The following is a 12,649-nucleotide window of genomic DNA, read 5'->3' as shown; positions in this document are numbered from 1 at the left end:
GTCGAAACGTGCACCCACCAATGGTCTAAAAAGAAAACTGGTCCGCTCAAAGATAGTTGTACAAGTACACACACACACACATTGGATTGCCTCATAAAACCGAACCGTATTTGAAGCACAGCCAGTTTACAGTCAACATCACTAAAGCCGTCCTGTTCATCCGGAGTCCCACATGCAGTGAACCTCAGAGCTTCCCTCTTTTAAAATCCTTATCTCCTACATTATGTCATGGTACACTGAGCTCCACAGAGTAAACACACTTGTGAGTGCTGAGCTTTTACACACGGTCATTTCCTGACCCAGTGTTGACAGAGTGACGTGTCGACACCAGAGAAAGTGTTCAGAGAGATCTGCTGTAAATGGCTCATCAGGCCCAACAACACTACAGTCACACCGACCACATTTATTATCCCTGACAACATCTGCCCGAGTATTTCCGTGTTACTTAACACATAAACAAGACTTTTGGGATCCGTGGGATTTAGAGGAAGGAAGTGCAAGTAGTTTAATTACACGTATGTGTGTTTACGCCGTGTGTGTGGCTGGTGCACCACCTTGATCCAGACTTAAATATCTCTAAAACTATTGGGCGGATTGGCGTGAAATTTGGTACAAACATGCATGGACCCAAGTAGATAAATACTAGGGACTTTTGGTGATCTTCTTAATTTATATTTCGTGCCACCAGCAGGTCAAAGATTCCAGTTCTCAAGTGAAAACATGTCAACATTTACTGGATGGATTGGCAATGCTTGTACAGAAATTTAAGGTTCCCAGCTTGTGAATCTTGTTTCCATTTCCTCGAGGGACAGAACGTGAGATTTAGAAGAGATGTCGAGGTGCCACTCATTTAAAATTTAAGAATACAGCAACGTAAGCCCTCTCGGTGGATCTTCTCCACACTAATATATTGTGATGAAAACTGCTTGCATGCTTCAAGCTGACTTGGAAAGGCTAAAACTGCCAGTGTGATACCCACAAGTCACCGCTGCCTTTTTTTCTGTTGGGTAGAAAAAAAAATGGCCAATCATATGATTTGTTTCTTGCTGCATCCCCCTCTCTCTCTGTCTCTACTGAAAGATACTACGTGCAGGTTTGTGCACACACCGTCTTTCCACAGGTGGGGGCTGTTTGCTGACGTCGATGAGAACAGCAGAAATGGCAGCTGACCTCACAAGGTATTCTTAACATGGTCTGGCTATTGCCACTGAAAGCGCAGCATACAATCTATCCCTTAAACACGAGGCCAGAAACTGACATATCCGAAATAAAGTGGTTACTGATGCTGAACCATTTTAATCAAAGAACTGAATCTGGTCTCTTCTGAGAGGCGACTCTAATATTTACCATCGAAAGTCCAAATTAGTCAAAGTGATATTGAAAAGGTGAAACGCAAGACACAAACTTCCCTATTTTGTTGCTATGCTGTGTTACAAAACAAGTAATTAAATAGTTAATTAAAAAACAGTCTTTAAGATGATTTACACGTGACATTGAAACTTTATGTTTTAAAACGACGTGCAGTTTGTGGAGGATTCACGCCTCATTCAGTTTTTATTTGTTGTTTTAATTAAAAGGATAATTGTGGTGTCTCGTGTGAAGAGTGGCAACATTTGAATACAGACCAAAACATCAGGAAGCCACTTAAGATTTTCACAATAAAGGTATTTATTCAACACTTTTTGTGCAGTTTTCTTTTTTTTCACTTGATCCGAATAAAAAAAGAAAATCATTCAAGAAAGAAAAAGTTTCTGTGCCACCGAAAACTTGAATTATACTTTATCTCTTGCCTAATTACATTGAATATATTTCAAAATAGAATTTTTTTATTTTTTTTTAACAGCTGTTCTCATGATAATACAAATATTTTTTTTTACATCATTACATTGTGCGAACACATTTCAAAACAAAACATTTCAGTAATCATGAATGAGACATTGCCAGTTTACTGAAGACGTGACTGTTGAATCCTGTTCTCACCGGTCGGACTCAAAGTCAAACTACAAAAGCAACCAAAGCATTTAGATCAAAGTAAAACACAGTGAGAGGAACCCACACAGAGCAGTTCAGCTCCTGTTGCCCACAGAGTCACAGTACAACTCTGATCTCAGGGATGATAAGAATCAAGGAGGGGAAATTTACGTATGAGAAAAACATGAGTAGGCAGGGCTTTCACCTGTTTAATGGAAATGTACTTCCTGCGGCAGGGATCTTTAGAAGGTCACGTTTTTAATCATTCGCTTTTGATTTCAACATTTTATTTTAGAGGTTTATTTTGTTGTCTGCGTTTTTGGCTGCCTTTGATGTTTTTTATTTCACCGTTCCTTTAAAAACCTTTAAAAGGTTTGGAAAGATGAAAATCGAACACAGCGACAACAGCCTTTCTGACTCGAGTACCGTGTTTAGATAAAGATCAGCGTTAATGACGTTCTTCAGGCTGACAAAACACAAGTCAATGAGGTGTGAACTGAACTTCCTGTAAGCGAATAGCTCACCAGTGAAGGAGGAACACGCTGCAAAAAGAACATGCAGCCTCTGTGCTTCTGCTTCTCAAAATAAATGAATGAAAAATACAGAATCGATAAATGTCCAAATATTTTTAACAATAAGTTTAACAGCTGGGCACTGGATGTTTTCCATGCTTCCAAAAGAACACTGTTATCAGTATACAGTATATAGAAAAGCATAGAGCATACACTTGTCTGGTAACTTTCAGCTAAATTATATCTAATGTGTGACATTATATATATATATATACATATTCAAGGCTGCACATCAGCCTACGTTCAGATGCATAACTGGCTTTCAAAGAAGTTGTGATGTTATAAATTCTGCTGATGGGTAAACACACATTTTCCTCCTCCAGCAGACAAACATGAAAACAGCCCTTGTAACATGTTTTTTTGTTTGTTTGTTTTTTAGCAGAGAGGAGCATCATCTCCTCAGAAATCTGATTAGTTGGAGCAATGATTAAAAAAAAAACATATTTTAGATAAGCTGATAAAACCCCGCAGACGGGGGGAGGGGACTCTCGAAGTGAACAGACGTTTTGAGGATCTGTTCATGTTTTGTCATGTTTCTAAGAATTCCTTCTTCGGTCCAACGAATTTGGCCAACTTTCAAAATGTCTGAAAGATTAGAAATGTTTTGAGTCACTGGAGATCTCGTGAAGTTACTGAAAACCGGCTCCGTAAGAGAGTCGACGTGACTTAAAATTAGAGCAGATGTGACTTTATCCTCCGTTACTTGAAGAGCTCCTGACCTGAATTCACGTGGCAAGAAAGTTACCTGTGCATTTATTTTCTCCAACCAAAAAAAAGAGAAAAACAGAAAACTTTTTTACGAACGATTGCAATAAATAAATAAATAAATAAATAACACCCAGTTAGTCCATTAGAAAACAACAATTTCACAAGCAGAGCATAAACACACGGGGGCGTGCAAAACATAAAATGTAACGCAATTCCCTTCATCTCTCAAAGTTGTTTTTTCTTATCTCACTTAGATATTTGATCTTTAATTTGAAGAACTAAGTTATATTTTACCATAAAAAAAAAAAAAAAGTGCACTTTTGTAGATTTTTGGTTTTTCGGTGTAGTCGCAGAAGTATTTTTTTAACAAACTAATTGAGAAAAACTACATCTAAATTAGTAGAGAAACGACTGATTTTGCACCAGTTAATCTAAAGACATTTTTTGCAGAAAAATCCGGTGAATTTTAGAAAAAAAATTGCAAGCTCTCACAAATATTGCAGCGTTTTCTTGAATTTGCGTTTAATTATTGCGATCGGAGGAACTGAGGACGGAACGGATGAGTGTTGTTCCGGCATCTATACCCTTCTCTCCACTCTCACGTTTTAGTCTGAACAAGAGGTTGTTTCGCTTTGTTAAAACCCCCCAACAACCAACGTTCAGACATTTTTTTTGGGATCAGCTAATTCTTTGGATTTTAATGATCCCACGAGGTTACAGAGGATTTTACACAACGCAGCTTTCTGCTTTTTTGGATTAAGCACTCGCCGTACAAGCCTCTTCTCAGAAACGCCTTTAAAATTAAGAAAGCGATTTCATTTTACAGTTTTACAGCCCGTCAGATTCCAATGAAAGTTGCGTTCAGTTCTTTGAAAGCAACGCAAGCGCGAAGAGTTCCTAAACTCACGAGGCAGAAAGTAATCTGTGCTCTTATTTTGAGTCATGGCGAGAGGTCTTTTTCTTTTTTTTTTCAGTAAGTGCACGGAGAAATTACTCCATCCGAACAAACTCGATAGTCGATTTTCTTAGTTAGCAAATCGAGAGCGAGTTTGTTCTGTGAAGTGGTTCGACCTCCTCACGCTACTATTTGTGGAAAGAAGGAAGTGCAGACAGGACGTCGGTTTCTGCAAACTCCAGAGTACTCCTATGAAGTGTGTCAAAGTGTGCCCCCGCCCCTTCATTGTAAAACTCCCCAGAATATTTCCTTTTTCGTTCATTCTGCGGATGGCAGTAGCAGGCAGTAGGTGTGAGATCGGTGCCTCCAGACACACACGGTTTCAGTCTTTTCTAAAAGCAGGCGACATGGTCGGCCGAACATTTCAGTTGGGTTTTTTAGACCTGAAACATTTTCTGATCCTTGGTAAGTGGCCTATAAATGACTTTTTCTCTTTTTTTTTTTTTTTTTTACTGGATACATGTTTATTGTAAGATATTTACAGGGGGAATTTCAAGTCAATCATCCCCATTGTTTTTGTACATCTGTCTGTACTTTTGGAATTATTATTATTATTATTATTATGGATCTCTTTGCTGTCCTGATCCCTCACCTCTCCTCTCCACCCGACCGGTCGAGGCAGACGGCCGCCCACCTCTGCGCCCGGTTCTGTCGGAGGTTTCTTCCTGTAAAAAGGGAGTTTTTTCCCTCCCAGCTTACATGAGAATGGTTGGGTTCTTCTGTATAATGTCGTAAAGTTCTGTTGTAAGGACTTTAAAAGTGTTAAGTGCCATGAAATAAGCTGTGTTGTGATTTGGCGCTATAAATAAAATGAATTTTTTATAATTATTATTATTATTATTATCACATCCTGCCAGTCAACTCTGTTGTTCACATTAAAGGTCCGGTGCTTGGTTACTACGCTACACTCTCCTCACACATTCAAGCATCGCCAGGTTTGTACGTTTCAGCTTATTCACCATCACATTACAACTTAAATATCAGTTATTCCCTCATGTTACCTCGAATAGTTTTATTAATGAATCGGCTCACTTTTCTGCCAAAAAAACACATGAATATTGTATTTTTTTTCTCTCCTAACATAACATTAAAAAAGTGGTAAAAGTTTTCCACTGTGAAAGTTTTCTTGTAAAAAATGACACGTCTGATGATATTGATCAATTTTCACTCGCCGTATTCATGTTCATTATGTTCCAGTGAGCTGCAGGAACATTTCTTCTACATATCAGCACTGTGGGATTCACCCAGGTAATAAAAAGAAACCTGAGTCATCATGAGTCGAATCACCAGCTAAAAAAAAAAGTTGCTTTTTACTGTACTTTTTACTTTTTTTTTTTTTTATTCAGATGGAGTTCACGATTTAGACTGTTTTGGTAAATATAATTCACCCGGTAGAAAAATCTGTTTGTGGAAACCGGGCAGCCCGGCATCAAAAAAGACGTACACACTCGTCGTACAACAAGCGTAAGCAGCGACCGAGTTTTTATTATTGTCCTTTTCTGCTTTAAAAACACATATTATTTATGATTTTTTTTTTTTTTTTAAACATGATGATTTTGGATTATAAACAACTATTTTTTTTTCTCCTTCTAGAAGCCGCAACTATTGCAAACATTACCACAACATCACTGAATTTTCTAAAAAGATCACATTATTTAAAGAATGCAACATGAGCGTCGAGGTTTTCGAAAACAAAGAGTCGGCAAACTGCACAAAAGCGGTTTTCAAAGGTTCGCCAAAGAGTCTGCGTAAGTCCACGAAAATATATATATAAAAAAAAGAAAAAAAAAAAGATTGTTTTTAAGAATAAATCTCTGATGGATCTGGATTCAGGGGATTTTTCTTTTTACTATTTCAGTGCGATGTGGTCCTCCAAATAACGTGTCCTTCAGGCGCCTCTCTGGAGGACTGGATGTGTACGTGAACTGGCAACAGGAAGACATAAAGGACGTCGAGTTTTACTCTGTGAGATATGAAGCGGTGGGCAGCCTGGGATGGAGCGAGGTCAGTGTGAGACACACAAAAAACACAATGGCCTGTGTCTTTTTTTTTTAGTAAAGGTACTTAAAACAAAAAAACAAAAATGCTTAACAATGTAACACAGAGGTTCCTTAACCAAAGTCCTGAATGAATGGAAATTGTTCATCTATCCAATAGTTGTTGAGCTATTTTAGTCTGGACTGAAGTCGTGGCAGCAGCACAAACAAAACCACAGAAGAAGAATCTGCCCGACGATCTGAAGGAAACTTCTGTGGACATTTTTAAAAGTAAATTTGAGACATATCTTTTTATCGGCTTTTCATTCAGGATTTATTGTTTGGCTGTTAAGGCTTTACAACTAAATCGTTTTTCATTTTTGTTTTTATTGCATTTTTAAGTTCTTTTAATACTATTTTGCTCTGTGAAGCACTTTAGGAAAAGTAAAGGTGCTCTATAACTGAATCTAGTTGAATCTTAAATTTCCTTACATTTAATGGCATTTTACTTTCCGTTGCAAACTCCGTCTGAATCCAAACTCTAGATTCTGTTTTCTCAAATTTTCCAGCCTGATTAACACCCAGTAAACTGACCTTCATTTGAAAAAAAAAAAAAAAAAAAATAATTAGCGGAGGGACCCTTTAAGCCTTTAGCTCTGGACCTTTTTGCATGAAGTCTATTAGCGTCTCGTCCGCACTCAGGTCTTGTCTTGGGAATTCATAAATTTCAGTTTTGTTCACAGTCAAACGTGGAAACCCAAAACGGAAGGAGATGCCGGGTGGAGAACCTGACCTCCTCACTGACCTACATTGTGCAAGTCGGGTGTGTCGTCAATGAGAAATGCTCCCAGTGCCCCTGGAGTGAAGCGTACAGCGTCCCATTAGGTCAGCTCACTCTCGGCTTCACTGATTTAAACGAAATAAATCGATTCGGTTAAGTGCGACGGAAAAAGCACGTCGAAGGGAATCGAAGAGTGAAACATTGGTTTTTATTTCACGATAAACGAACGTCCTCTTTCAGAGCTGACGACGCAGCCCGTTATCGTAAACTTCGAAGACACCGACATAGCAGGGAAAAAAGGCTGCCGGCTGATTTCTGTGACCTGGAAGGTAATTTTTGTTCTTGAAATATCTCCTTGAGATTCCCTTAAAAAAAAAAAAAAAAAGTATAACGAGGACTTGGAAGGTATCGTGGTGATGAAGTTAACCCCGTTCCTTAGTTTCCCGCCACAGAGCTGTACGACGGCTTCCACGTGACCGTCGGGAAAGCGTCCGGAGAGGCTCCGCGCGAGCGGGTGACGACCTCTCGGCCAGAAATCGCGCTGGTCCTCTCCCACTCGGCGTATCGTGTCGACATCAGCGCCGTCAACAACGTCAGCGTCTCGCCGGCCGCCAGCCGGGCGATACCGCGGCGCGAAGACACGCCCGGTCTGTAACGTCTCTCTCTCTTTTTGATTTCGATATGAATTATCTCGAAGCGGAGCTGCGTTTTGTTTTTTTTTCTTTTCACAAACTGAACGAGCCAACTGCGAATCCACAGGTGCGGACGACGGGAGGCTGAACGTGACCGTCCACAGTAACTCGTCTTTCACCATCTATTGGAAGGACGCTCTCATCCAAACCTACGTCTGCTATTCGGTGGAGTGGAGGGAAGCGGGGAGAAACGCGGTGTACATGTCCTTTTATCAGAGCGACGTAAACTACAGGACTTTATTTCCTTTACCGGGTGAGGAATTATCCACTGGAAGAAATTCTGTGGCCTTTAATTTGTTTTGCCAGGACTACTTTGAAGAATCGTCTAAATGATGTAACTTTTTTTTTTCTTTTTGTTTACTTTTAGATTCTGCACGTGGTCAGATTTAGACAGCAAAACCCACTTTTGGTTGAAGAAAAAGATTTTGGTTTTGATTTTTTTTTTTTGTGTGTGTTTCAAGCCACTGTAACTGTAACTAAATGCCCAAACTTTAGAGTAAAAATCATAAACCATGCTTTAGCTTAATGGTTCCCACACGGTGGTACGCGTAACCGATGTAGGTACCAAGACCACGGGTGGGATCACCTGGTTGTATTCTTTGAATTTGGTGAAATTAGGGCATTTCTGAAGAGTTTGCGAACCTCCGCTGCACGTTGTATTTCAGAAATGTTGGGAATGGTTTTGATGACGTGTTCTTTATGAACATTTTCTGACAAATAAAGTGCCCTCACGTAAAGGAAAAACCTTCCCGTTGCTGCGAAGTCGGATTCGAATGCATCGGTACGTTTTAGAGAAACAGGTATTTGTGCGATCCGTAACGATCCGTTTGGTTCTTTTTAAATACCCAGAGCCTCTGGAGCCTTACAAGAGGTACAGCATCACTCTGCACACGCGACCGAACAAGGAGCCGTGCAACTTGGAGCGCATCAACGCCAGTGAGAGCACCTACGGATCGACACAATTTTATTTCGTCGAAGGATGTGAGTCACAGGACCTTCTAGTCCCAACTCGCGCACGCATTACAATCCACAGCGAAACCGATTTTTGGTTTATTTCGATATCCCCCCCCCAAAAAAAAAGCTCCCGTCGGCGCTCCGGCCACCGTCAGCAGCTCCAACGCGACGCTGAAATCGGTGGCGCTGCGGTGGTCGCCCATCCCGGAGGAAGACGTCAGAGGTTTCCTACGTGGTTACGTAATCCACTACAGCGAGTACCGCCACGGGGGGACGCCCGCCGAGAACAGTAAGCGTCCTCCGCCGAAACCCGACCCGATGCCCGCTCGCGGAACGTCCGCCGCGCTCGCCGTTTGAGGAAAAACTCGTAAATACAGATCCAGTTTCACCGGTTTGAGATCCAGACAAAAGCGTAGCAGCGGCTTCCGCACAGACTGAGACGTACGTTACTCTCAGCGGATTTCCTGTTCATCAGCTGTGTCTCAGTTGCAGGAGGTTAATATAGTCACAGTGAAATTTATGTCTGAGGTTTTATTGGGCCGAGACAGAAACACAGCCGTGACATCTTATTTGAATAAAAACGCTTCATTTGATGACAATGTTTTTTTGTTGTTGTTGTTGTTGTTTTTTTGTCTGGATGACGTAAATCTGACGAGTCTGACTTCAGAGCAGTTCGAGGTTCGTCGTCGGCTAAAAACTGTCGCTCTCTCTTTGCAGACATTACGGTGGCTCCGGAGGTAAACAGCTCAGAACTGGGGGATCTCAAAAGCGACACGGCGTACCGAGTCCAGGTATCGGGCGTCACCTCTGCGGGAGAAGGAGTACGGAGCACAGCGAGCTATTTTAAAACGAAGCACGAAGGTTGTATCGGTTCCAACAACTTTCCGGCCATTGATCGCACGTAACGCGACAATTTCGGACACTTATAACGGCATCTAATTTGTTTTTCTTCCTCTTTTTCTTCACACAGGAAACGTGTACCTCGGCGGTATTATCGCAGTCTTTGCAGTTGTGACCACCTTGCTGATATTTGCATCGCCTATAATAAAAAGGTAATATAACACGTCGGTCACCGACTAAGCTGCCCTTCCTTTTGGACATCCGCTCACCGCAACCCAACACCGCTCAACTCCGTCCGCTCTGTCTTCCAGAGCAAAAGTCGTCCTGTGGCCGAGCATACCAAACCCCGGGAAGAGCACCGCAACACAGAAAATAAGCAGATCCGGCCAAGCGGTGAGTGTCGGGTTTGTGCTTTCCATTGCGAAAACCAGCGTTAAGATCACGGAAACCTCGAGCAACCAGCCAGACTGAAGAAATTTTGGTATTTTGAAGCGCAATCAAAAAAAAAAAAAAAAAAAAAAAAAAGGTCGGAGACGGTCTCCGTCGCTTGATCGACATCGGCAACCGCGGTGCGCCCTTTTGTTTGTGACCGGTAGTTGTGGCACTCGAGCGGAGCGTCCGGATCGTCGACAGAGAGCCTGAAAACGTCTGGGAACGCCTCACGTCATCGAAGCACCGAGCCGGGCGAGGTTTTTTTTTTTTTTTTTTTTGAGCCGGCGTTCGCGTTTCAAGAGGCGCGGAACGTCACCGCCCAAAGACCGAAGAGGTCGCGTCGGGTCTTTGACATTCGCGGGGGGGGTGGGGGTTGTGCACCGTGACCCCCCCTCCACCCCCCGAGGGTCAGACCGTCAACACCGAGTTCTACCGCGACCTTCCGGGGCGAAAACATTCGCCGCGAACCGACCTGAACTGCGTTGCCACGGCGACAGGGTTCCCCGCCTTTGACAATACATTGAAAAGTGCAGGCTCCCCGCGACGTCTTTCCGTTACCCCCCCCCAAAAAATTTGACATGCGATCGAGCTTCCAGGTCCACGGTGGATCCCGACTCCCAAACGTCGCAGCTTCGCCGCGCTGCGCTCCGTTAGCGCGTAACGGAAGCGGTTGACGCCGCCGTGTTATTTCTCTCTCAGGGACTCGCGGAGGCGATCAACACCGAAGCGGAAGAATGGGATACCGAATGTCTTCAAGTCATCGAGAAAGATGTCGCGAGGCCCGCCGACGCGTCGACACCGACGTTGCCGCTCCTGCGCGCCTCGGACGCTGCCGGAGGTTCCCCGGAAATGAACCGCAACCGGATCCGGGGCGACGCGGACGACGCAACCGGAGACACCGGACCCGACGACGCCGCGGACACACTCCCGGACGGGGCGGACGAGGCAGACCTCCAAAGTTCTCCTTTCGCCCATTCGAGCGATTACACCACCATGGAGATGTTTCGGCAGGTCGCGTCTGCCCTCGCCGGCGCGACCCGCGTCGCGGAGGGCGACCCGGAGGACTCGGACTTCGCGGCGGGGAAGTCGAGGTTCGACTACGTGAGACAATTCAGCACCAGTCCGGTCGCGGAGGGCGAGGACATTTTGTGAGACGAGATGAACTGCGGAGCACAAAGAGAGGCCTTAACTCAAAATGCATCGGGGTTCATTCTCCGGGAGGGGGGGGGACACAACCGTGGACGTGTGGACATAATCCCGTGGTCGTCCATTTTTTTGAATTTTTGTACTTGTTGTGTTTTCGCAGCAAACAGACCTTTGGTGCAAAGAATACGTGGTATTACACGGCAGAATGTCGTCGGCAAAGTGACGAATATTAATGCTTCAATTCAGACTTTCTAGGGTTCACACCGAAACACAAAGCAAACGCAATTCAGCAAACATCACTGAATGAAAAGTCTCTTTTATTGAGTGTTTTTTTTTTTTTTTTGGAAACGTATCAGCTGTGTTCTTGGATTCAAACTGAGGAGGATCACCAACATACATTCAAGCTTTTCAAAAAACAGTGTAACCAAACCTTTATATACCAAGCAACCAATCCCCAACCCCCCCACCCCACCCCAGAGCAAACCACCTAACCTGTTTTTACAGTATATTATGCAATGGGTACATGAATATAAAAAATACAATTCTTCACATACTTGTCCGTTGTATCCGAAATACTTTTTTTTTTTTCCTTTCTTTTTTTTTTTTTACTAAACTTCATCACGAGTTCACCACTTCAAACGGAAGCCTTTTGTATGTAAAAAAAAAAAAAATAATAAAAAGAAGAAGAAAGAAAACAAAATAAAAACCAACGCTAAAATCAGGTTCGTAAAAGCCATAGAAGTGGAATTTGGCAAAGACGGCCGCAAAGTCTCTCTTCTTAAAAAGCAAAACCTTTTTTTAAAATATAAAAAAAAAAGCTTCCGCGAACACTGATCTCGATTCCGGGGCCAGTTTGCAGACAGACATTTTCAACAGAAATCGCAATACTCCAAACATCAAAAATGACAACAACAACAAAACAAAAAACACAAACAAAACAGAAGAAGTCCCATGAACGTTTCGGCTATTCTGCTATTAATTACCTAAAGACAGCTTACAATACTTTAAATATAACATCTCATTCGTTTTATCTATTCGACATCCTAAACAAGTCTCCGTGTTTTGTTTTTTTATTAGAATATTCTGTACAATCTTTGTCTAGGCACTTTTTGACCCTTCTGTGTTTGCATGCAGTTTATTGACCTGTGACATTTCCCGTTCGGCCCCGACTCGACTCGCCGCCCTGAACCTTTCAGCGTCTCGCCGTTTCTCCAGCAACGTGAGCCGACAGACGTTTTTTTTTTTTTGCACACCACCATCGTTTTACAGCGTAGGCCCGTGTCGTACGTGTACAAAACGGTAAATAGCTTTTGTCTCACAGAATTACAACGATACCAGGACGGTGGACCGTGAGACAATGTGATTTTGCTGCAACTTCTAACCAGAAATATATCTTCTTCTTTTGTTTTTTTATTTAAAAAGCAAGTAAATGCACACCCGTGAAACAAAAACAGGAAATAAAGCCATGTTTTCATGTCGAGTAATTGAGAAATGTATCTTTTTTTTTTTTTTAACGGTGACTTTTTGTTGTTGTTTTTTACAGAGAACATAATACCGTTTCGCGACCTCATAATTACAAACACTTCCGAGTCATAAAACAACTGTACAAATTTGCAGGACAC

The 12,649-nt window shown here is 42.5% G+C and overlaps 1 protein-coding gene across 1 annotated transcript; it reads left to right on the top strand.

Moving 5' to 3' along the window:
- Nucleotides 1-5,773: 5,773 nt before the first annotated feature.
- Nucleotides 5,774-11,098, top strand: LOC138622182 (uncharacterized; the record flags this gene model as incomplete). The annotated part of the gene is made up of 12 exons (XM_069700760.1): nucleotides 5,774-5,954; nucleotides 6,065-6,216; nucleotides 6,857-7,067; nucleotides 7,204-7,292; nucleotides 7,403-7,610; nucleotides 7,723-7,908; nucleotides 8,394-8,636; nucleotides 8,737-8,898; nucleotides 9,327-9,470; nucleotides 9,580-9,661; nucleotides 9,761-9,842; nucleotides 10,581-11,098. Coding segments are annotated over 12 exons (2,193 nt in total), but the record flags the coding sequence as incomplete, so codon positions are not given.
- Nucleotides 11,099-12,649: the final 1,551 nt, after the last annotated feature.

Source organism: Brachyistius frenatus, unplaced genomic scaffold (genome assembly GCF_029030835.1).
Source record: "Brachyistius frenatus isolate BFR_SWC_R1_liver_20210118 unplaced genomic scaffold, ASM2903083v1 Contig_35, whole genome shotgun sequence".
NCBI classification, from domain to species: Eukaryota; Metazoa; Chordata; class Actinopteri; family Embiotocidae; genus Brachyistius; species Brachyistius frenatus.
This window is presented reverse-complemented; position numbering and strand designations above follow the sequence as displayed.